Here is a 26,033-nt window from a genome sequence, read left to right on the forward strand (position 1 = left end):
TTGCCTATGTACTCCATTTCATTAGTTGTCTAAGTAAATAATTTCGATTTGTATTAAATAAGATTTTTTTTCTTTGACTGTTTTTCTGTCCTATGTGGTAACAGATGGGTTGCACTTAGTTCAATGAACCAGATGCAAAAAGAGCAGAATTTGCAGAAAAATAATGTCGATGTTGCATTTTTGCCCCCCCACAATAAGTTAAGTCAACCTTCTGATTATGTAAAGTGTATATTTACACTATTTCATTGTTATTGATTAAAATGTACCCACTATGCTCTGGGAACCAGGTAGCTTTCCGCATTTCCCCACCCTGATGTGCTCATAGGTGAAGTTTGTGCATTTCCTTCTGAAGCAGTGTCAGCAGAAGTAGCTCTTGTGCTCTGCTCCAGGCTGCTATCTCTTGTTCCTGCTTCAGTAAGCATCCCTCTGCGCCTGCACAGCTCTTTGTGCTACTCTGCAATGAGCTAGGTTAGGAAACCAGCTCATTTTCTTTTTTTCTTGGGATACTTTTGATCAAGGATTGGTTCCCTGTTCTAGTTTATCACATGGCCACACACGTGGCTGTGCAGCCACAACTAAGAGATGCAAGGATGGATGCAGAGAAGAGAGTAAGCTGTTTCACTTGCACATTGTGAGAAACTATCAAAAATTCCCCACACAGCTGTAAAACATGCAGTAAACTCTCTTATCCTCTCTGGTTTTTGTTTATCCTTCTTTTTAGACCACCTTTGGTCACAGGAGTGCTTTATCCCTCAAACTTAAGAGTTAGGTTTGGGCATTTGGAATCCAATTTTTCTTGTAACACAGGCACTCCTGTAAAGTCTTATTCCATACTTTTTTCCCTTTGGACTGGAGCTTAAAAAAAAAAAATAATCAAGAAGATGGCACTCACCAAGTGCATTTTTGCTGGTGATGTCTTTTATACTCACTTGCTAAATGACTTGTACATGAAACTGCTTTTATGAAGTATTTTGGATCATCCATACTTTGCATCTGTTACATCTTTACTATAAGTGTCATTCCATTACTGCATATTTGACCTGTTCCTGATCTCTCTTTGGCATTGTAAATAGGGAATATTTCCATAGGAACCAGCAAAACAACCCAAAAACCACTCTCTCAACTCTTATTTGCATTTATTGGCAGAGTATTGCAGGCAATCAGAATTCTTTAAAGTGATCTCATGTTGCCTGTTTATGAGAACATGTCACATTATTGTCTATTTGTCCAAGCAACTGCCAGATGGTTGTTACAGATATCTCCTCCTGTGGAAGGTGGGTGAGTATGGTAACTATCTTCCTTTAATATAACTCGGGGAATGTTGAAAACCACAGTATTTTAGCACGTCTGAAACCTAGCCGATGAAGGCGTGGGTTTCAATGTACCATGTTTTGTAAGGATCTGCTAACAAGCACTGCTGATAACACGCAGTCAGGCAGTGGGATTATCTAATTGCAGCTGTTTGCAGATGGCAGAAAGGCAGCAGAAATACAGAGCAATGTGACTGGTGCTCACAGCATTCCCCTGAGAGACAGCTTGGGGTTGGAAGTGGTGGCTGGAAGGAAGGCTGGAACTTGCGAGCAAAGTAGCTCACTGTTTGGAGTTTGACTTCTACCATGCCAAGGGAAACAGGAGTCTAGCAACACACAGCGTGGCATTTGGGATATGCAACACTGGGTTTCTCAACCTTGCTGGGTGCAAACCCTTAGAAACAAATCATCTGAGTTGAAAGGCAAAATCAATGGTTGGTGGAGCATCTATCTCCTTAGGGAGGCAAGCTTGCAAGTGCTGCACAAAGATTCTTCCTCTGATGGTAAGCAAACTTCTTGAAAAGTTCACCAGAAGTCTGAAGGAGGACCTCAAGCAGTGGTATATAGCGACTTTATTCACTACTTCCATTAAGTGCCATTTTCATAGACAGCTGACATAACTGCTGGCTTGACAGTGGAAAACATTTGTGTTTCTCCTAGAAAATTTGGCAAGCAGGATTTCAAGAATAACAACAAAAAGCTCTCCACAAAACTCAACTGAGGAAATAAATTTGTAAACTGGAAAGCCTATAGAAGTCATCTGCCTGGATGTGGAGCTGGGTCAGCCTGGGAACTTGCATAAGGCTGAATATCTTACCACAGACTTCTACTCTGGAGGCCCAGGAGGGGAAAGGGGAAAGGTTGGATTGCCCCATCAGAAATACTGCAGTCCTTGACATTAGTATTTTTTGTGACTGATACTGTTCTGCTGAAATTTATTTGGCTTTGTTCAGTTTTGCAGCCCAGGTAGATTACTGGGCAGAACAGAAAGATAATGTCATGAGCACAGACTCTGACATAGGAGCCATCACAAGAAACTTATTTTCTTGCCTCCACAGGCAAAGTTTGATATCCTATCAGCCTTTAAGAAATGGAGAAGTTGCATTTGCTGCATACCATGAAGAGTGAAAAGCTGTAGCTGTTAATATCCTACCCAAGGCTACAAACTGAGAAGCAACATATACCATATGCTCAAACTGATGTTTCAGAATATGTTCCCACACCTGGCTGTGTCGTGAGGAGGAGCTGACCGTTTGAAGCAAAGAATGGAAATTGGAACAATTTTGCTCCCATCCTGCAGAGGTTGTTGTGCTGTTTTTTTTTTTTTTTTTTTTTTTTTTTTTTTTTTACTGATCTCTTCTTTTTTAGGTATCATTGAAGATCTGTATCAGGAAATCAGATCTGAACCTTCAGCTGCTTCTAGGATCTTGCTCATTAGTTGAGATAGTATGTCAGCATTTTAATGTGTTATAGACTATGAAAATTTAAGCAATGGCATTTGTAGAATGGAATTCTACAGGTAAAAGATGTCCTGGCTGATAATGTGGGCCTGTTCTGGTATTCACAGAATGGTTTGGGTTGGAAGGGGCTCTGTAGTGAATTAACAATCAAGTCAGCATCCAAAGAAGAAACAATCCCAAGAACAACAAAAGGACTGGTTTTGTACAAGGATGAGCATGTAACCTCTGTATGTGTGACTTCAGGCTTACACAGAATACCAATTTGCTTCTGGATAGCGGGAAGGAGCTGGTGCCTGGATGCCTGCCTCAGCCTGTTTGCTGTACTTGTACAATAAAATGGCATACACTAGAACCTTTGGACAAGGTGGACAGCTATTGATATGAAATTTATGTCAAAAAGGAAGTGGAAGAAGTCTAATCCTAGTAGGAGGGAGACTAGATTAGGTACTCTTCTGGAGCACAGGTTCCAATTTCCTTTCCTCCAAAAGGGTTGTTCAGGATTGTTCCATGGAGTGAACCTCAGTGCAGCGAATGGCCAGGATGACTGGGAGAATACCTTTGAAAATATGCATCTGATCTGAACAAACAGGGTCGTGTACGTATACGAAGGGTTACTCGGCTCTGTACATGCTGCAATCAGGTTGTTGCAGTGACTCTGGTACAGATGTGGTTTCACGTGTACATGCCTCTGTCAGTCTGCTGATTCCACATCAAACCTAGTTTGGGTGACGGTTGTGCAGCTAGTCATGAACCAAGCAAATCCCACTTGCTCTTCAAGCTGGGACTCATGGTTGGAGAAAGGAGGAGATAAGATTGTAGCACTGTTTCATTACCTATCTGTCTATCTTGGCAGTATCCCATGAAAAATGAGCTAAGTATGGCACTGTAAAGCTCTTTTTTTTTTTTTTTCACAAATGCCTTCATGAAATTTAGTACTCAAAGAGGGGAGTTTTTTACTCCAGACTGACTAGATCTTCAGCTGATGCAGCATTGTCAAATAAGAAGCATGAAGATCACTTTTGAAAGAGCTGCATTTGCTATGCAAGGCAAAATGTTGGATCTGCATAACCTAAAAAGCGCCAAAGAAAGAAACCTGAACGTAAGAATTCAGGCAGGGAACAATCCTACTGGATTCTGCTTGGGCAAGCAGTTGCCTACCAAAAGAGTAATTCTGCAGGATGCAGGCAGCCAAACTTGAACTGGGAAGGGAAAAAAAGCCAACTCCTGGCCTGAGCCAACTGAGCTGCGTTTGAAAGACCTTCATAAACTGCCTCCATCCTTGTTTGAACATGCTGGTAGCAGGGGCTACGTTGCAGCTTCTCGTTGTTTTGACAGTCAGGAAGATTGATTGCTCTTCAGGAGGAAGGCAGATGAAGCCACCATCCCATATGCTTTACTTTCCTTTGGTTGGTTGACTTCTGCCTTTCTCACGCTGTTGATTTTTCTTAGATGAAGCTCTTGGGCAGGCCGTGATTGCGAGCTGGGTGTTACTGCCGGATGAATAATTGCAGGAATATTTTTTGTCTTAGCACAGCTGAAAAGCTTTTTGTTTTGCTAACTAGGACTCAGAGTGCGTTTATGAAGATAGTTTTGCCATGTGGCTACAATCTGTAGTAAATTCAGGGGCTTGTATAACAAAGGCCTTAATTTTGAAGGGATTTCAGGCTTTCTGATTATGCGTAACTGAATTTCTGGATCAAGGATAAAGAATTAAGGATTTTTTAGTTATTTATTTTATATATTTTTAAGAAATGCTGACTCTTCCTTCCCCTCCTGTTCTGGAGCTAAAATAGCTTGGCAGCAGCGTTTGAACACGGCTCCAGTTAAACCAGTTTTGGATCGCAGTTTGGCAGGCCAGCGTGGAGTAAGGCCAAAGTATGTTACAGCTAAGTTTGAAAACTTAATTTGAAGCTAAAATTGTAGCTGTAGTGAGAGAGATTGTTGTTATACTCGGATAAAACACTTGTTTCTTCCCTCTCCTCCTTTGTCTTCTTTCTCCTGTTGGGCAAACTGGGCAAGGCTACTGGAAAGCCTATTCTTCTGACTAGGCCTCGGTGTGGAGAGCAACTCCCCCAGTTACCCAGTTCTTTGGGAAGTAGCCACTTTTTAAACCACGTTATTACTAGATAAAAATTCACTTACCTTAAACATTGTGTGGATCCTATAGCACTGCAGGTAGCTGAGCTTTATCTTTGCTGTGCCATCGCTTGCAAAGCAGCTGAATCAAAGGCTGTTTCCATCTCCCCTCAAACCTAGCGTTGTACAAACACAGCTCCTTCGACTGATTCGGTTTATCTGCTGTTGACTTTAGAAGCACAATTTTCAGTGTGAAAGGATGACTGCAGGATATTATTTTTAAAGTCTGTGTAAAAGTGATTGTGCATCTTTTTTTCCCACAGTGAAAATGTCTAGACTTTTCTGAACCTTTGTAAAGCTGTTATCCAGACAAATTAGTTCCACCATTTTGAGCCACATCAACCTCAAGAATTATCCAAATAACTGGGGTCACCAAGTCATTTTACTTTTAGCTATAATACAAAACAGTGCTCATAATCTGAAAAGCTGACAGATATGAAAAGAAAATTGCTCATCAGCTGCAGCCCAAACTTTTTTTTTTTTTTTTTTTTTTTTTTTTTTAAGGCAGATTTTCAGTTCATCTGAGTGTTCGGAATAATTCCCAGCAAGCAGAGTGGGCATTCTGCTGCAATATAATTTGGGCTGTCTCCACACACTGATATTTGTGTTAAACATAGGTGCCATGAGGCATCGTTTGTGGCTAAAGTCTAATGCCAAAGTGTAAGAGTAAGAGGTTTGTAATATCCAGTTACATTTTTAGGGAGATGTTCTGTTAATCTGGGGGACTACCACACTCCAAACCATCAGTAGCTTCTCTTTGATCTTTTATACTGCTTCAGAATTCATATCAATGCCAAAAATTAACTTCTCCATATCCCAGGCTTCTCATCTGGTTTTGCGTGTGCTTCCCAAATGGCCTTTCATCCAGCATGTGCTTGTTATCTGTGTTTTCTTTGTATGCCATATCCTCAGTCTGATAAACTTTGAACAAAGAAATCCTCTGAACACTGCTCCCGTTCACTTGGAGTCCGTCTGCTCCTTTTTACACAGGCTTCTCCAAATAGGCTTTGGTTTAAATCCAGGCAATCAAGACTGTGAACATCATTTTGTTTGATCTTCTGTCCTTTATGTGAGAAAAGGGAGAGAGAAAAATGGCATGAATAAACTGAGTTAAGCTGTTTTAGAAAGACCCATGCTCACAGTTTTTACAGTTTTCCCAACTGGATGATAACATTCATGCTTTGAACCTGTTAGCAGAACACTTTGCATGAAACAGCTTTCAGAGGTTTTTTGTTGTTGTTGTTTATTTGTCTTCAGAGCCTACATGATAGAGCTTTAGGAGAAGGTAGAATTAAAAAGAATTGGAAATGACTTTAACTCTTTAAGGAGTCATGGTATTGTCATCACATCACTGAACCCAATGTGTATTTCATGGTGGTAGGCGTAAAATGGTAGAACTGCTCTCTCAGAGGCTTTTTCTGAGATTTATTGTCTGGGATTTTTGTCAAGACAAAATTTATAATGTCACACATACACCTGTCACAGCAGAGAGTAAAGATATATTCCAAAACAAAATAATAAGCAGTGGAGTTGTTATTCTGAAGGACTGTCTTTGACCTGTTTGATCTCTGAGCTCAGTAACTCTACTTCATATTTCTCTTTTTCCCATGTTTTGGTTTAATAATTATCACCAGTTCTCTATGAAACATTGCCATCCAGTGCTGAGCCCACAGATGTCCTTCAAGAGTAAATTCTGAGCTCCAGACAATTTCACCCACTTGCCGTTGCCTGCCCCAAAACATCCTTTTAGAAGTAGTATAATTAGTCCTGGCTTTTCCGTAGTTGTCTGCAGTTGTGGTGGATTTTGTAATTCCCGTTAGAAAACCCATCTTTTTAAGGACTGTTTTGAAGATAATGAAACAATTCCATTGCTATGGAGGTGTTTTTTTGTTGTTGTTGTTTGTTTGTTTGTTTTTTAATTTCTCTGTTTGATTGTAAGGAATTTCAGAGTATGTAATGTAGAGAGTATGCAATGTATTTATGTAGCCTTGTGAACTTTTAGCTCTTCTGCTTAGAACATTACCAAGTTAATATTCACCTATACCTGACAGGTAGAATAAGTTGCCTCGAAATATTAAAAAAAAACCACACCACATGTATTCATGCTGTATAGTTAGAAGAACACCGCTTTTCATTTTCATACTTAGTGTGCATCTTTAAGGATCATCAGAGTGACTAGTGGTGCTGCTGGAGAGTTCCACTTGAGGAGGTAAATCCTCTACTGTCATTCAGAGGAAAAGTAAGTGCAAACGTGCAGCAAGCGGGTTTCCTGTGACAGGTTTCTGTAAGTATCTGCAAAGTATCAGATTTCATTAGTTTTGTCATCTGTTTTAAAATTTTGTACCTGCTGGCTTTGGGAATAGAGAGGAGGGTTTTTTAGGGAAATGTCTGCCAAAATCAGACAATGCCAATTAATTCCAGGTGGCTCATAACTTTAAGGTTGATTTTTTGCCTTTTGCTCTTGGTGGGAAATTGTCCTGTACATAGAAGGAAAGATTTTTAAAACTATATGTGACAGGCACCAAAAAACACAGGATGTTTTCCTGTAATTTCCTAGAGATGGTTGACAGTCGGCTGAATATGAGCCAGCAGTGTGCTCAGGTGGCCAAGAAGGCCAACGGCATCCTGGCTTGTATTAGGAACAGCGTGACCAGCAGGGCTAGGGAGGTGATCGTCCCCCTGTACTCAGCTCTGGTGAGGCCGCACCTCGAGTACTGTGTTCAGTTTTGGGCCCCTCGCTACAAGAAGGACATGGAGGTGCTTGAGCGGGTGCAGAGAAGGGCGACGAAGCTGGTGAGGGGCCTGGAGAACAAGTCCTACGAGGAGCGGCTGAGGGAGCTGGGCTTGTTCAGCCTGGAGAAGAGGAGGCTCAGGGGTGACCTTATCGCTCTTTTTAGGTACCTCAAGGGAGGCTGTAGCGAGGTGGGGGTTGGCCTGTTCTCCCACGTGACAGGACGAGGGGGAATGGGTTTAAGTTGAGCCAGGGGAGTTTTAGGTTAGATGTTAGGAAGAACTTTTTCACTGAAAGGGTTGTGAGGCACTGGAACAGGCTGCCCAGGGAAGTGGTGGAGTCACCATCCCTGGAAGTCTTCAAAAGACGTTTAGATGTAGAGCTTAGGGATATGGTTTAGTGGAGGGCTGTTAGCGTTAGGTTGGAGGTTGGACTCGATGACCTTGAGGTCTCTTCCAACCTAGGAAATTCTGTGATTCTGTGATTCTGTGACCAAATAGCAACCTGTTTTCTGGATATGGCTGATTTTTAGATTTGTTCTGACCACCTCTTCCTCCTGGGACAAGTAAGGAAAGGTTTGTGGCCAAATTCTGCTTCTACACAGACAGGCACTTTGAACTCAAGTTGCTGCCATCGCCACCAGAGCTCGTGAGAAAGTGAGGGAGGAGGACAAAATTATTCCAAAATTATGATCCAGCCATAATAACAATGAAGGCCACCCAGAATTAAGCCATCCTTTTGGATAGTAGACACTGAAAAGCAACCCAAGAAGTACTGTGGTCAGCATTCACACAGAAACGCATGTACAAAACTCTGGGAAGGATTGAAGAAATCTCTTTGGTGATAACCAGTCAAATTGTTTGCAGTGCCTCGAGTTCTGGGGGCCTGACTTGTGGGTTTAGGGTGGTTTTTAAGTAAGCAGAATTGGCTGGATTAAGATCTAGTGTTATGGAATTTGTTCTGCAATTAATTCACAGTGTGGCTGGAGATGAGGCTAATTTTTGTATACGTTTAGAAAAAAAAATTTGAATTTAGGAACAAATAAGGGGAGAAGTATCTTGTTGCACTTAAATTAATACATGATAAAAGAAATGAAAGGGGACTGTTTAGCTAAAGAACAAATATGATAGTTTGGTAACTCAATATGCTTGATGTTCTCTGTTGCTAACGTTCTGTGTTTCTTGGTTAGAGGAGGAATTTGGGGGAATTCATGATTACCTGTGTGATTCTCGGTCAGAAACGTATTGAGGGTTCATCGATGGTCTGTGTTCACTGAGGGTACAACTAAGAATCATAAGTTTATAGGGCTTTCCATTGGCTCAACAGAACAAAACTGAGAACTGGCTTTCACCAGATCTCTGTCTGAGAGAGGAGATGGGCTGTCCCAGCCACTTCCCAGGTGCTGTGTGATCCAGATTGTCCTGAAAACACAGTTGTGAATAATTCACTTTAACTAGTGCATCACTATTTTAGTGCAAGCAGCATTCATCGAGTTTGTTCCTCCGTGTTGTTCGGTAGCCAGTGAAGTATCTTCATAGGTACACTAAATGCAACTGAATGTTCATATGACCTTTAATTTTTATGAGCAGAACAGCCTCCTGGAACAAATTGCTGAACTGCTAAGCTGCTAGCTCTTCTAATGCCCTCCAGACAATTCATATTGAAAATAAAATTGCAAGTGGAGAACCATCATGCTGTCTGGTTTGAGACAACATGTGCACACACACGTGTAGGGCATTGCCTGAGAAGTTTGTGTGATTCCATGTGCCAGGTAATATTTTCAGAATATTCATCACTTTATGACCCTATATTTGTGCTGTCTTACATGTTTTTTACTCCCTGCTAGAATGTCTACTGCTATTGCTGCACTTGCTCTGGCTTTGTACCAGGAGTGAAGATCTGGTTTCTTCAGGCAGACATGCCAACATTTCAGGCTCGGTGCAGTCAATCAGACCTGCGTAGCTCTGCGAGGTGGCAGCCTTCGCCATGGTTATGCAACTCCCGTGCATGGCTGCGAGTTGATTAAGACACGAAGGAATGGAGAACCCTACCTCTTTTCTTGAGGAAAGCTCACAAAGGGTTTTACATGTATCTTTTGAAGATGCTGAGCAGAGCCTTGCTACCTGCAGTGGTGCCTTGTGTGGCAGAATGGAGCCCTTTGGGCTGCGCAAGTGCAAGCTGCCTGGAAAGCTGCAGCGCACGGTCAGGCTAACATGGGGTCACTTCCCATAACCATTGCTCAACCTCCTGGATATCTGTGGTCAAGATCCCAGAGCATGACTTGCAAGGTCAGTGTTGATTTTTGTTGCCTTTTAAAGTCTTGGTCACGTTTTAGCATGAGGTATTACATGCAGCTGAGCTGCTTATTGACTTGATTGAGAAATGTGATGAAATTGAAAGCTTTTTCTGAAGATTTCTCAGCTGAAGGTTATAATGCTCTTCAAGTGCTGTTCCTGGTGCATTAAATGTAGTGGTGCTATTTAAAGCCAAGAATGAAGAGGGAACTCTCTGGCATTAGTTGCCTCAGTTATAAATAATTTTAGATGTTAGGTTTTATATGATGTGGACATGCACAGTGTACATTCAGACCGGCTGGCTGGACTCTCTGCATTTAATGTCAAAGGGTAATGCTCTGCGAAAGGGTAGCTGTAGGGACTTCTTCACAGTGACTTTTCATTTGGGGGATTTCATATTGGAAAGAAGGGCTGTTTGATGCTGCAAGGTGCAAAAAGTGCCCCAGGGAATGCTGGGGGGTACCTCAGTGACAGTGTTGTTTAACCCTCCTAGGATTAAACCTCGTAGAAGGAGTTTGTTTATGTCATGTGAACTAACTGTTCTTGTTCATGTTGTTTTGTGTTGTTCTCATCTATAAACCTAAAATAAATGACAGCAGTGTGCCTAACGCACTGGTTCTGTCTGCTGTGGGAGACAGCTACCATTGCTGTGAGGCACGTTCATGGTGTTAGGCATGCCATTTTCAGGGAATGGAATCAATATATTTCTCTGATTTATTTTTTAAAGTTCTTACCAATCCAGAGATGGATCCTACTTTAAATACTTTGTTTCAGAGCAGTATTTGATTGCAAAGGAGATTTGTCAAAGCCTTTGTATAAGAATCTCTTGAGTTTTTACTGCCTGAGACTTAAGGTAAATGAAATACAGAAAATAAGCAGTGTGTGAATCTCATTTTTAGATTTCTGTAAGCAAGAGAAAGCAAACTTGGCTTTTAGCACCTGCTATAATTGGCAGATTATTTTCATTTCAGGTGTTCCATGCTAAGAACGTGCTGGCACCTTGATTTAGTTACCTAGTGGCATCAGATACATACTTCAAATAATGTTTTATTGAAAGACTATTACTCATTCTTATATCACTTCTTATTTATTCATTTATTTATTTTTTTCAACAGGAAAGCTAACAAGGAGGTTGATAAAGATGTTTCTGGGAAATAATTTCTGCAATGGTTGATTTAATCTCTGAAAATAATTGCACTGAAAGTAAGCGGTCATAGTTGCTATGCATTTTAGGCTTTCAGAGAAGGGGTTGTTACTCTAAAAATGCTTCAAAATTGGTTGCAAGTGGCTAAATCTGGTACTGAGGGCATTTTGTAATCCCTTTAAAATGACATCTTTTCTGTATCCCATAAAAAGGCATATAGAAGCAAGTGAGATAGGAATTTATTTCCTTCCATGACGCTTTTGGAAGCAAAGCCATTTCCAGTATAATCTATGAATTCCTTTAGTTTTAAATGAGATAGATTCACCCTTTCTCTCTCCCTCATTCTCTTGTCTCCCTTCTTTGGCCCCCACAGGAAAAAAAAAAATATATATATATATATATATATAATTGAATTATTTTAAATAATTTTCAATAAAACTGAAATTTCAGTAAAATTTGAGATGGGAAGGAAGGAGGGAAATGAAGCATGAATCATTAGTTCTTCACTTAATTTCCATTGTTACACCACACAGTGATGCTTCTTTTTGTGCTGTTGAGCTCTTTCCATTGAGGTTGCCCTGTGGAGTGCACAGGAGCACACAGCCCAAACCTTTCTAAAAAGTAAGTAGTCTTTATACCAATTTCAGCAGCCGCCTCAGGAGTTTAAGCACATGGAAAGGCTCTCACGATTTCTACTTTAAAATTAGTGGCAAAGCCCCTTCTAGCAAATCAGCAGCTTTTGTTCAAATCAGTACAGTTTTCAGCAGGGAAAGGTTAGGGATTTGATTTTATCCTTAAGTCATTACTCATATCTTTGTATTAGACCAGAAAACAAAATCAAGGATTGTATTTGCATGTACAGCTCTACTGGTTTGGCAAGGCTTTATTTTATTTATTTATTTATTTTATTTTTGGCTGGTTTTGAAGAGGACAAAATAGATGGAATTGATCTGATTTAGGCTTTTGCTAATGTCTTGCACAAGAGGATGTAATGGAAACTTAGTAACTATGGGGTAAGAGGTAAAGCCCTGTTACTGATTAAAAACAGTAAATAAAAACAGAAAGCTGCATATCATTTTTTTCAGGCATTTTCCATCATGGAAAATTATTGTTAATGGCATACCTCTGGAATGAAGTGGAAATGGAGCTAATAGAAATTTTCCAAACTTTTTTTTTTTAATAAGAAAACCAAATGTTCTTTCAAGGTGGTAATAGTGGAGCTTTCCCACTTTGATACAGGAAAAGCTGATACTTTCAGCCTTTCTAATTGAAAGGGCTTAAAATAAAACCTAAATATTCCCCCAACAACCAAAAATCCAAATAAACTGAGAAAAAGATTATGTATTACAGTTGTTTATATATAAATATACATATATATATATACACATACATATGATGATATATTACAGAAGAATATTGAGCTGGTTAATTCAGATAATAAATTGATAATTAGAAAAAGACAACCTTAAAAAAAACTGTGAAGGAAATGTATTTAAAACAATTAAAGAAAGTACTCATTTTGTAAGTAATGATGTAACACTTAATAATAAATAATACATGATAATAAAATGATATAATATTTAATTTGTAAATAATGACATAACTCTTCATAATAAATAACTCAGAGCCCCACTGTTTAGGTAAAAGCTTTAAAAAAAAAACAAACTTTTTTTTTTAGTAATTTTTTTTTAAGTTTTGAGATATAAGTGCAATTTAGAATAGCCTTTGCATTTACATAGGTCAGGATAATTGTTATAAAATGTGCTTATTACCTACTTAAATTGCCATAAGAAGCAAGTATGCATGCACATTAGTATGTTTCCACATATTTGGCATCTGTCAAACATCTGTCTTGGACTGGTGTCATAAATGGATTTTTTTTTTAAGTTTCTTTGCTTCGGTTGGAGATGACGTGAGTTCCATCAGCCTTGTGGAAAAGCAGCCTACGATGTTATTCAATAGCTAACATCTTAAAAAAAAAAAAAAAAAAAAAAAAAAGTACAATGCCTTAATTTTTTTTTTTTTTTTTTTTTTTTGGTAGATCTTTCTTGCATGTGTGCTAGAGAAACATTCTCTGTAGGGTCTTAGAGAAGTCACTAGAGGCTTGTTAGCAGAGGTTTAATCTACTACACGTAGGATATGCCCCTAGCAGGAGCTCAAGAGCAATATTGTGGTAAGTGGGAGGCAAGACAGGCAGGGGCTGGATGTTTAAGGTTGGGACCTGGGTGTGTTTGGTTGAGGCTGAAAGAAGCCCTGCTTTCTTCCATGTTGAAGAAACAACTGTTTCTTCCATGTTGAAGAAACTCACACAAGTTTGTGTGTCGTAGGCCGTGTGGGGCCTTGTTCGGGCCCTTTCCCAAGGCACCGTGTGAAGCCACCTCTGGTGCTCCTTTCCCAGCCCCCAAGGAGATGTCAGACGTGTTGATTTCAGCTCTGGCAAAGCACGGCTTTACTTTCACTTACGGATTGAGTGTTAGTTGCAGCGTTGGTTTTCTTGCTCTTCTTTGTATATGTTACAAGCTTTTCTATCTAAGTTCCCTATTTGTATTTGCGCTCAACTCAAGGTGTGGATTCAGGCCAGAAAGCGTGTGTGGATTTATTTTATTTATTTCTTTTTCAGAGAGCATGGCTTTAAATAGATACATTCCTTCTTCAAGGCTTCTCCAAAACTGATTTTAGACTTGGGGACTGCTCTATGAGTCAGCACTGCAAACAGTTCTTGTAGCCCCTTTGGGAATATTGGGAGATCAGCAGATGATAGCTGGTAGTAGCTTGGGACGTGCTTAATATTAGGTTAAATGACTCATTCCTGGGTCAAAATAGCTAGTAGGAATTTGTGCCTAATGTAGCCCTCTGTGTTGTTACACATGAAGTGCAGTTTAGCAGATCTATTCTTCCTGCCTGTATTAGTCTAATAATATATTCAACAGGATGTGTTACATTTCTCGTATGGAAGGTCAAGATTTGAGGTATTTTGCTTTCTAAGTACAAAGTGAAAGAGAATTATTAAACAAAAAGTTGAGAGAGTTGGCAAGGGATAACTTATTTTAATCTGTACCACATTCTGCAGGAAGTAATTTCAGGAGGCTGCTTAAACTATGAGAAGCAACCTGAAGTAAATGTATTGTAATAAATAGGAAGCCTTTAAAGACTGTGGAATTGTAATTTAGTTTCTTCAGAAACAATGCTATCACAACGTTATAGGGTTAGTCTAATTTATCATTGAGTTTTGTAAAGATTCTTTTTCCCCTCACATATTTATGATTGTTTTATGTAGATTAGCACATAGATTGAATTTTTTTTTTTTTTTTTTTTTTTTTTGGGGGGGGGGGGGAAGCTGGGCTTTTATTTTCATATGTAAATACAGATTCATTTTTCTTAACGCTATGAAGAATATTCAGATGTGGGAGCTATGCATATCCTCACAGATAGTTAATTGGACTATTTTTTTCTAAATTTTGTGTTCTGTTGAATCTGGTTTGTTCTTATGGGAATATTTGGCTTCAGTGAATGGATTTTTCCGGTTTTATAGTCAGAAAATTCCTTGCCAGACCTATTTGCCCTCATCAACAGATCTCTTTCATATGCAGAAATGAGCCCTCTTAATGATACATGGTCTTACATGCAATAAAAAATCAAAAACCTGTGTGCTGAAAGAATACATAACTAGTTCTCTTATACTCTAGACAGTACTTTAGCTTGCAGTTTGTTCCTCTGCTTTTAGAACTTCATTAGTTTTGACTCATTGCAGTTAAAGCAGCTGTCTCTGCTGTGTCTTGGAGTGAAGCCATTTTTTCTCCCAAGTTCTCTGAGAGCTCCCAGCTCTCAGAGCCACTACTAGCATTGCAGAAGTTTCTGGGACATTGATCTAGCATGTTTAAAATTTGTATGAATTAATACTCCAGATACTTCAGTGAATTTCAAAATAATAAATCTTTTAATATTTTACGTTTTAAAATATTTTTGCTCTCAAGGATCTTAAGGCATCCAATGGAAACAAGTGTCTGTGTAGATACCTGACTAAGAGACTTGAATGCCTACATATGGGATCATTCTAGCAGATTACATCAAGACACTCATTACTTTATTTATCTCAACACAGAAAAGATTCCTGCTGGCACTGCATGAATCCTTTTACAAATGCTAATACATCTTTCCAAATCCTGTTGGAGTTACACAAGTTGTACAAACCATCTCGTGTTTTCCTTTTTTTCTTTTGGATGTTAAGTTACCTTTGTTACAGTTGGCTGCAAAGTCCTGACTTCCAAGGCGAAGCAGCAGGCTCTATTTTAGATTTCTGTTCGAGGAATTGTAATGGTTCACTTAGATCCCGGTCCTGCCAGCACTTTTGTTCATGTTTAACTTCCACACAATATGGGTAGCCATATGGACAAGCACGTGGATACGCTTTTGCAGAGCTAACGCCTCTGGTTATGTAAAACGGCATGCCTTTTTGGCCTGGAGCTGTGAGACAAGTCAGAGACAACAGCAGAGCAGCTTTTAATCAGACCGTTTGTCATTTGGGCTCCAACAGTATTTTGGTTTAGTCTGTGCAAGAGTTTCTTTTTGCAAATGAATGTAATTTTTTTTTTCAATTCCCTGGGCATAAAGTTCTGAATAAATCTCTGTCAATATCTTCGTACTCTTTTGACAAGAGAAGAGAAAGCCTTAAAGGAACCTTCTGTAGCAAAATAAAACACATAAAATAGTTCTCTCTTACAGGTCGTCCTTTCTAATGTGGTCAGCTGTTTCATAGCAAGAAGAGAATTTCTGATCAAATTCTTTATGGCAAGAATGAGCTGCAAAAATCCCTGGAGTCAGAGAACTGTTGGATTAATCTAGTGCCTTGTCCAAGTACGATGTAGTTGCTAAGGAGCTGAAAATGCCAAAACCAAAGCTCTCTAAAGCCAAAACTGAAGCTATAAAGTAATGTTGGTCAGGACACTGTTGGATTTGTAACTAGAAACAAACTGGGAGCCAAACTGGAAGAGTTTTTGTTTGGGGTTGCTCCCTGCATAAGACACGTACATGTATAGACTGTTCAGAATACTATAGGAAGTTAGGGAATTATTAGAGAATTCTGTACTTGTAGTATCCTTAGGGTTCGTCTACACTGGCAGGTAAATTAGCTTCTGGTTTGCTCCAAAGCCTGTGGTCTTCCCATGCAGAAGCTGTGTGGGTATACTGCAGCTTGTCTGGGGACAGTCAACATCCCTAAAATACTTCTTGTGGAAAAGTGTGAGCAATGTTGTGTCATGCTGTGGTTGTGAACTGTTGGTGGAGTAAGGGTTAGTCCTTTCTGTAGTTACTATCTACTTCCTTCTGTTTCCTAATTCAAAGTCCTTATTTTGAATCAAATCCTGACCCCAACGATATAACTTGCAGTTTTGCTGTTGGCCTCAGTCTGACCAGGTTTGTGTATTTAATACCAAGAACTGTTTGTCTTGCTCTGTGAATATGACAACATGCCCTTGACAGGTCTATGCTAATTCTGTGCAGTGCAAGAGGTTTTGAAATGTGTGTATCTACAAATTCAAACAGTGCATAAAATGTCCATAAGAGATTTTATAGGTGTTTCCTGGATGCTATAGCAAGAACTATGATTATAGGGAATTAATAAGTCTATTAGAATGCAAATTTGAAATTAAACTACTTCCTTCAGCTTGTTCCACCTTCTTGGAAATAAAGAATTCCAGTTCCCCTGCTTAAATTTGGGCCCGTTCTCTCACTACCACATCTATGGCCACATTTAGGAAGTAGTGGGCAGTAGTTTTCTCTCTCTCTCTCTCTCTCTCTCTTTTTTTTTTTTTTTTTTTTTTTGTCTTTTATTAATAAAGCCACTTGGGAACTATTTACATGTGGTGATATGCCAGAGAGTGGTTCCAGCCCTAGGTGTGGCGGTGATATGCCAGAGAGTGGTTCCAGCCCTAGGTGTGGCAGAAATTCATTGCCCAGTGCAGTGCATCAGCACTAGCCCAGCAGGAGCCTACTGGAAAGCCAGTATTTATTTATTTATTTATTTATTTATTTATTTATTTATTTATTTATTTTAAGGAGGAATGTTTTCCCATTACTTATAAATTAATTTATGCATTAACAACAGTTTCTAATGGATCTACGTAGTTGGAAATGATTCAGCACTAGCCTTGAGGTTGTTAACTATAATCCACACAAATAATTACCAAGTTATTAGTGGACTTCCTAGAGGCTGAAACATTGGGAAATAAATGCCTAGATACTGTAATGGGTGAGAATGATGCTGTTTAATAGGTGTTTCTTTCTATTTTCACCCAAGAAAACTGATTAGTGGCTTAAACCTCAATCATAACTTGTTTTTGTGTTCTGACTGGATGTTTCCAAGGCTAAAATTTAAAGAGGGAGATAAGAGAATGGGGTTGATAATGAGCTCCTGGCAATTAGGTCTGACATCTACAGTGGAGATGGTACCATGCAACTGCTGGAAAGCAGAGTTATAAGAACAAGGAGATTCCCTTAACTTCAGAAGCGGGCAAGGCTTAACTAGGCAGGAGACACCATTTGTATTTAGCAGGGATTTGCTCTGCATGAGGGGAAGCAGGAGCACTGACATCACTGGGGCTTTCGTCCCTATGCCTTTTAGCATCTTTTTAATGTTCTCTGAACAAAAAGATACTGAAAGACAAGCGTTTTAAGAGAAACAATATACTGTGAATAATGTTGACTGGAAATTCTACTGCTTGTTTGGGGCGGGGTTGTCTGCCATTGAAAGTAATAAAAATACAGCTGTATATTATCCATTGGAGTTTAGTTTATTCTGGAAGCTAATTTTTAAGAAACTGGGGATTATTTATTGATCGTGTCACAGGAATATTTGGACTATTCTAATTCCAGTCTTCAGCATTAGACTGAATTAAATTTTTTACATTTCAAGCCATATAAAGTAGAAGAAGCTATACGGTGTGTCTACCCCAGTTCAGCAGAATGGTCTCTAACCACACTGTAAATAGAGGCTCCTCTCTCTTGTTTCTTACTACAGCAGTACTTTTCAAATTAGTTATATTTTAAAATGTACTCAGCAAAAGCAGTTTTCATGCTATGCTCTAGGATTCAGGTTTCAAAGTGTTGCAAAGTGATGCTCAAAGGGCTCAGCACACTTCAAAGTCAAATTGTTTTTTACAAGGGCAGCAAATGTGAAAGCTGGGAAGACTTAGATTTCATGTCAAAGTTTTACACTCCCACTTTTCTTGTCATCCAGGATGCTTAAAAAGAGTCCCCTGGGGATGAATGAGGGGTACCTTCTCACTGTGTATGTAAGCAGACAGGGGTGTTCCAGTGTAGAAAGTGGCATCCTGATGAGATGTTATGATGTGAAGAGGGTGGGTATGATTTATCTGAGCAGCAGCAAGACTTTCTCCCTCCCCGCCTTCGCTGGGTAAATCGTTTGCCAGCTCCCAGCTCTCCAATCACCTGGGGCTGTGGAGCCTCCACCCCCTCTGCCGCAGCAGCTTGCTTTTAAGAGAATATTTCAACAAACTTAGGTTCAATTATTACTCTGACATTCAGGACTACAGAAGTTCAGGACTGGGCAAGAGAAGCAGAAGTTTGCCTAGCAGAAGTTGCTCTGAATCAGGTTGGTAATGCTAAAAGAAGCAATCTGAAAACAATGCAGGTTTTCATAAGAAATTCTGCTTTTAACATGTGTGCTTTTTGAATAGTGAGACCTGTGTTATGCAGTATTAAATTAAGTGTGCTTTAAATTGTTATGTCTCTAAGTGCAAATTAATGTCTTAATACAGAAGATGTGATTTATGTTTTCTTTCTCAGTCTGAATGGAAGGTATTTCTGCTTTTATGTAGTAAATTTTTCCTTTTCCATTTATGCATATTCTGTTACAGGTGCTGCTTTCTGGTTTTAGGGCTTTATGTATTATTTGGGTGCTCTACTTTAAATATTCCAAGACAGTGGAATGGAAAGTCCTTTTTTGAAAGGACTTTTTTGAAAGTCCTGGGCACAGCATCAACTTTTAGGACACCAAAAAGTTGCAGTTGCAGTAGAATCATGTATTGCGTGGGCATTTGTGTACACACGTACAAATCATAGACTATAGTTATGCTTAACCTCTGTATTATTGCACTAGATACTGAAACTTTAAATAAGGTCTTGCAATAGCATATCTTGAATAATAAATCCTGCAAACAAGATTTTTACCAAAATTATACAGAGTTAAAACAACTGGTAAAACTTTTCACAGGTTTTTACAGGAAACTGAGGCTGAAGAAAAACTCTGAATTAATTTGTATAGATTTATATTTCTGCATTTTGAGTATGTTACAAATTTGTTGGCGGTATTTTCTCCATAATTTATATGCTATTTAAAGTGTAAAACTACTGCACCTAAGGAAGTATATTGCAACATATAATATGAAGTCAACAAACTAGATTAGAAGTAAATTAAATTACTTTTGCTTAAGAAATCTTTAAATATACATCTTGATAACAGTATAACAACATTCAGAGGTATTATGTGGCTATATAATACTTGCTTTTCGGATGAGAATTTTAAGCATTTTTATTAAAACTTTTAATGGAAAATTTAGTACAAAATATTGACTTGCAACAGAGGTTATTTAATCAAAAGTTGTTGTTTTTTTTTTTTTTTCCATGTACAGCTTGGGTTTGATAAGCACTGACTTAAATCACTCATTTAGCATAATTAAAATGTCATTTTGAAATGAACATGTGGTACAATGCACAATGACTTTATGATATAACAGTAACTTTCCTGATGTATCAATATCCACCTATTGTTTGTGTTTTGGGGTTAGAAGGCTGTTAGCTTTTTTCACATAGAAAATACTTTGTGAGAATGGTGGCTTATACAGACTATGAAGTAGTCAGTACAATTTTAAAGATGAGTAGAAACGTTCCATGTGGAGACTTTGCCCCTTGCTTTCTGTTTGTAGACCAAATTTTTTTCATACCAAACCTTTGCTGCTAGAAGAGGGCTAGCAATAGATGGCCTTTAAATGGCTGATCATCCATCTGAATGGGAGACCTGCTATGAGTTATAGGGCTGAACTCATCTGCTTGAGCTAGCATTCAGATGAACATAGATCAAGCAGTAAAATAGCTGGTTTACAACCAGGAATTTTCCTGGCCAGTAAAGATTGAAGTTAAGAAGAAGGGTCTGTCATCAGCAGTCTGTCAGAACAAACAAGACGATAAGGGGCAGAAGGAATGGGAGAAGGATCCATGCTTAATCAAGTACTCCAACATATAGTATATATGTACATGAGACGTGAGGGGCTTATGTTTTTTTCCCCTCTGTTTTAAGATAGGTCTGTCCAATTTCTTTCCTGTTCAAACTAGGTGCTCCAGTCCCGCCTGTCCCTTTGTTGCATGCTGTTGAAGGGGTACAGCTAAGCTGTGACATGCTCATATGCACATTTCTTTCTAGGAATGTTTTCAAGGAAGGGAGAGGCTTGAACGCGGACTGAGCATTGGTCCTCAAGTCCCGGGCAGTTGAACTGGGGCCTCCCCTTTTCAGAGGACCGCTGGAGATGTTTTCTGTGTTACAGAATAATCCCTAGCTAAAGAAAAGCTTAATCCAGGGGAGACGTCAGGAGTGCGGTGACCCAGTGCAGGCAGAGCCAGAGAGCTGCCAACTGAGTTGTTTGCGGCAAAAGGATCTTGTCAAGGTCGATGACAAATGGACTTATAGGTGTTTGCTTGTGACAGATGTCTCTGTAAAGTAGACTTCACCAATGTGGCGCCTAGCACAGGTTTGAACACGTGAGAGAAGCAGCAGCTTGGGCCCGCTCCTTGCCTCGCTCAGGGATAACTGCCCGCTGATGGTCAGCGTCAAGCTCAAGCTGTCAAGCGTGCCTCGCCAGGAGGCCTTGGAGAAGGGCCTGGGCTGGTCAGCTGTGCACAGCCAACCCTCAGGGGCCTTGGCCAGAGCTGCTGCCAGCAGAAGCAGCGAGGAAGCAGAGGCCCCAGCGGTCAGCCTGCTGGGAAGAGGCAGGTTTCCACTGCAGCAGGAGTGAGGCCCTTTTTCAGTGCCGTGGCAGCAGTCAGCGTGAGCTTGTCCAGGACAATGCTGCCACCAAAAGGCACTCCCAGCTTCTGCTGGAGCCTTCCTGCTTCTGTGGCTAGTGGATGAGCAGGCGACGTGCTTAGCCAAGTGTGACAGTGAGGTGTGCTTGTGTGGCAGCACATGTCCCTGCGGACCTGTGCCTGGGTCATTCCTCTGGATTACCTTCTTCTGCATTGCAGTACCTTGCAGGTGGCACCTTGGAAGAAGGTTAAGTTTGCCAGTGGTTTCTGAAGACACTTTGTCACCTCCTGTGCCATTTAGGCCCTTGTGGAGACCAAATAAGCCCATCAGTTCTTCCTGTCAAGTATGGGTGATGGGTGCTGGATTCTTCAGATGTCTGTGCCAAATCTGAATGGGGCAGCACACTGTACTTGGTACACTGCAACAGGAGTTGTGGAACAGCACTCAGACATTGTTTGTTGTATATTCGCACATAATTAGTAAACACAGTAAGATATTCCAGATTGCAGTGGTCATCGTAGAAGGATATGTGTTCTTCAAGTCCATGTTAGGATGGATATACCTAAAATGATATGTTTCTCCAGTATGAGGGATTTTTTTCCTCTACAGACACAAGGTTTGTATCTTGTACCTTGTCTTTGCTTGTGCTCCAATTTTTAAAGACTAAAGAGAGGGTGAGTTTGAGTCAGAAGCAGTGTTTCATCTTACTGGCTTCTGGTGGGCAAGAGCCAGCCTCCTGTTCTCTCCACTGGAGTAGGAGAAAGTAGAAGCAGAAGAAATACATATTTTGTCACACGGATTGCCTCTCAGCAGAGAAAACTGTGACAGCACCCAGCTGGCCACTGTGATAAATGACTTTACAGTCTTCAGGACTGGTAACAAATTGCAAAGGAGCAGAGTAATCTGAGATGCTATTTGAATAACAAAAGTCTTGGAAACTGATTAGTGTTCAGAGAAGAAAGTCTGACAGAACACTTTTTCCTGTTAATGAAACACCAAATGATCTATTATTTGAGGAGAGAAAAAAAAAAAAAGAGTAATGAATCACTCCTTAAAAACAAAACCACCCTTATTTCTGCAACATTGAAATTGCTAAAGGGAAAGGCATGGAGTCACAACAGTGTTGCTGCCTATCACCATGGGCTGCAGTCTTATGAGTATATCGATATTGCATTTTAAGTGATTGCGACTGATTCAGAAGTGTCATTATAGGAAAACGTAACGGTCTTGGGAATACTCGTCAAAGTACAAGCCAGGACAGAGAAACCTGCCTTTGAGGGAATGGGATGTTTTTACTAGAGTGGAGGAGCTACAGTAGGGGATTTTGCCTGAATAGTTCAATATCGATTCCCCTCAGAAGAGCTTCTGGATATCTTCTGTCTGCCAACATTCACATCATATTGGTTCCCAAACTGGTGTGTGAAATTGTCTGGACACCGTAGCCAGATTTATATCTGGGAGTCCGAAGGGCTGAACTGCCTAATTGCAACACAGCCTTGGAAACTTGCCTGTCTTGCCTTCTCGCTCTGTCCTGGGACAGCCCTCACCTTCCTAATGGGCACTGAACATCACTGCCTGGAGCTATTCAATTCCATTCACTCTCCTTTGTCAACTTCCCTTTCCCTGAAAGGTGAATGGAAACTTTAATGAACCCTCTTTAAAGATGAAAGTGACAAGTCAGTGTGCTTGGGGAGCTACAGGAATCACAGAATCACAGAATTTCTAGGTTGGAAGAGACCTCAAGATCATTGAGTCCAACCTCTGACCTAACGCTAGCAGTCCCCACTAAACCATATCCCTAAGCTCTACATCTAAATGTCTTTTGAAGACTTCCAGGGATGGTGACTCCACCACTTCCCTGGGCAGCCTGTTCCAATGCCTCACAACCCTTTCAGTAAAGAAGTTCTTCCTAACATCTAACCTAAAACTCCCCTGGCTCAACTTAAGCCCATTCCCCCTCGTCCTGTCACCAGGCACGTGGGAGAACAGGCCAACCCCCACCTCGCTACAGCCTCCCTTGAGGTACCTATAGAGAGCGATAAGGTCGCCCCTGAGCCTCCTCTTCTCCAGGCTGAACAAACCCAGCTCCCTCAGCCGCTCCTCGTAGGACTTGTTCTCCAGGCCCCTCACCAGCTTCGTCGCCCTTCTCTGGACCCGCTCAAGCACCTCGATGTCCTTCTGGTAGCGAGGGGCCCAAAACTGAACACAGTACTCGAGGTGCGGCCTCACCAGAGCCGAGTACAGGGGGACGATCACCTCCCTAGCCCTGCTGGTCACACTGTTCCTAATACAAGCCAGGATGCCGTTGGCCTTCTTGGCCACCTGAGCACACTGCTGGCTCATATTCAGCTGACTATCCACCATCACTCCCAGGTCCTTCTCTGCCTGGCAGCTCTCCAACCATTCCTCTTCCAGCCTGTAGCTCTGCTTGGGGTTATTGCGCCCCAGGTGCAGGACCCGGCACTTGGCCTTGTTGAACTTCATGCAGTTGACCTCAGCCCATCGGTGCAGCCTATCCAGATCCTCTTGCAGAGCTTTCCTACCCTCAAGCAGATCGACACACGCACCTGCAAACTTACTGAGGGTGCACTCGATGCCCTCGTCCAGATCATCAATGAAGATATTAAAGAGGACTGGCCCCAGCACCGAGCCCTGGGGGACGCCACTAGTGACTGGCCTCCAACTGGATTTGACTCCATTCACCACAACTCTTTGGGCCCGGCTATCCAGCCAGTTTCTAACCCAACGAAGCGTGCGCCAGTCCAAGCCAAGAGCAGTCAGTTTCTTGAGGAGAATGCTGTGGGAGACGGTGTCAAAAGCCTTGCTGAAGTCAAGGTAGACCACATCCACAGCCTTTCCCTCGTCCACCCAGCGCGTCACTTTGTCATAGAAGGAGATCAGGTTCGTCAAGCAGGATCTGCCTTTCATAAACCCATGCTGACTGGGCCTGATCGCCTGCTTGCCCTGCAAGTGCTGCGTGATGACTCTCAGGAGGATCTGCTCCATGAGCTTCCCTGGCACTGAGGTCAAACTGACAGGCCTGTAGTTTCCCGGGTCTGCCCTCCGGCCCTTCTTGTAGATGGGCGTCACATTTGCTAGCTGCCAGTCAACTGGGACCTCCCCCGATAGCCAGGACTGCTCAGATCTCTCTCTCTTTAATACCCAAGGGGATATTTTTCAGGTAATCTTGCATTCAGGATGGCAGTCCTCTTGCTTCCGAGTCTTTGTTCCAGGATCAAATACTGCCATAGTGAGACATTCCTCTTGAAAGTCATTGTAATGGATTGAACTTTTGTGGGTAGAAATGCCCTTTACTGATTCAGGAGACTGATATGTATGGGGAGGGATATACCAGCAGAGTATCTTTGTCTAAATGAAAATCACTTCCTATGAGGAATGATTTCCTATTTCCTTGTCATTTTCCCATATGACAAGCCAGATAAATGCTCCTCACCTACTGGCCTATAGGACCTAGCTGGTCACAAAATCTGACCTCATGGGCAAGAACTTATTGCACCCGACACTGCGACAAGCACTCAGGGTACTGAAGAAGCTGCGGTTGGCATGGGATGAGCAGTTATCCTACTGGTTCTTGTTAGAAGCTTACCAGGGAGAGTTTATACGTTTCTTTTAAAGATAATTATTTCTGGGAAACATTTTTTGTGTGGGAAGGAGTAGAAACACTGTTTTAATCTACTTTCAAGCAGTTTTTTACTGAAGTGAATTCTAAAGGCAAAAGCCATATCATTTGAATCCAAAAAGATATTGCACTGGCTCTGTCAGAATGCTGCATTTTAAAGCTTTTGGTGTTTATAGCCTTGATGTTGGAATTTTACATCTCAAAAATCCATATTTATTGGTGATGATCTTAAAAACCTTAATGATTCATGAAATGACAGATGTCTGTTTTGGTACCGTTTTATAAATGGTTAAGAAGAAGCCAACAACGGATAAATAGAAGCAATTCCTTTTTTTTTTTTTTTTTTCTTTTTTTTAACAGCAGTGTAGTAAACCTAAAGATGATGAGTATCTTTCCCTAGAGGAATAAGTGCTAAATATAACTGAATCCCTCATGTGTTTTGCGGGGAAAAAGAACATGATGGCCTTTTTAATGCCATAGAAAGGAGTAAATATATTAATAAGTAGGTGTGATTGAAGTTCTTCATGCAAATACCTTTCTTTGGCTGTTTTTCACTGTTTCTGGGGTACTTGTTATGCACTGCAATGATGTATGTTATTTCAGAGCTCTCCATCCACCATGTTGCCCTGTGGACCAGCTTTGACCTTTGTTCGGTGCCTGGTACGGAAGAAGAATGTTGGCGGTGAAAGCCCTGAGGACTCCAAGTTGTGCCGATGCTTGTCGACGGTGGACCTTATAGCACTGGGAGTAGGAAGTACCCTGGGTGCTGGTGTTTATGTCCTTGCTGGAGAAGTAGCCAAATCTGATTCCGGACCTAGCATTGTTGTTTCCTTCCTCATTGCTGCCCTGGCGTCTGTGATGGCAGGTCTTTGCTACGCCGAGTTTGGTGCTCGTGTTCCTAAGACTGGTTCTGCGTATTTGTATACTTACGTAACTGTTGGTGAGCTGTGGGCTTTTATCACCGGTTGGAATCTCATTTTATCCTATATTATAGGTAAGCCAAGAAACAAACACAGGACTTGAGAGTTTCTGAGAAAGCAGGCATAAGTTATGGATTTGGGTCTTTCTGTCTCTGTATTTAGCTACTGTTTCTTTTTTATTCCTACAGGGATCAAATAACCGAGGTAATTTGATTAGGGTTTTTCCTCATGTTCATTGCCATTGTAAATAGACAAGATGCTTTATAAACAGTCCGTCTTCAGCAGCAGGAACTAAGTAACTAATACAAAAGTTTTGCTAGACAGTAGTGATGATGCACAGGAATAATTCCATTGCTGTATTT

At 40.8% G+C, this 26,033-nt stretch overlaps 1 protein-coding gene across 3 annotated transcripts in view; it reads left to right on the forward strand.

The window, feature by feature from the left end:
- The window catches only part of SLC7A2 (solute carrier family 7 member 2), a 53,537-nt gene that overhangs the window by 7,261 nt on the left and 20,243 nt on the right, over positions 1-26,033 (forward strand). For 2 of the 3 annotated variants that reach the window (XM_082758689.1, XM_082758691.1), the window contains exons 1-2: positions 18,563-18,684; positions 25,355-25,745. In XM_082758689.1, the coding sequence (XP_082614815.1) occupies positions 25,370-25,745 (376 nt within the window). In that variant the 5' untranslated portion in view covers positions 18,563-18,684; positions 25,355-25,369. Of the gene's footprint in view, positions 1-18,562; positions 18,685-25,354; positions 25,746-26,033 lie in introns of those variants that run through there. The other variant, XM_082758690.1, reaches the window with a different exon arrangement.

This window comes from Aythya marila, assembly GCF_965140915.1.
Source record: "Aythya marila genome assembly, chromosome: 4".
NCBI classification, from domain to species: domain Eukaryota; kingdom Metazoa; phylum Chordata; class Aves; order Anseriformes; family Anatidae; genus Aythya; species Aythya marila.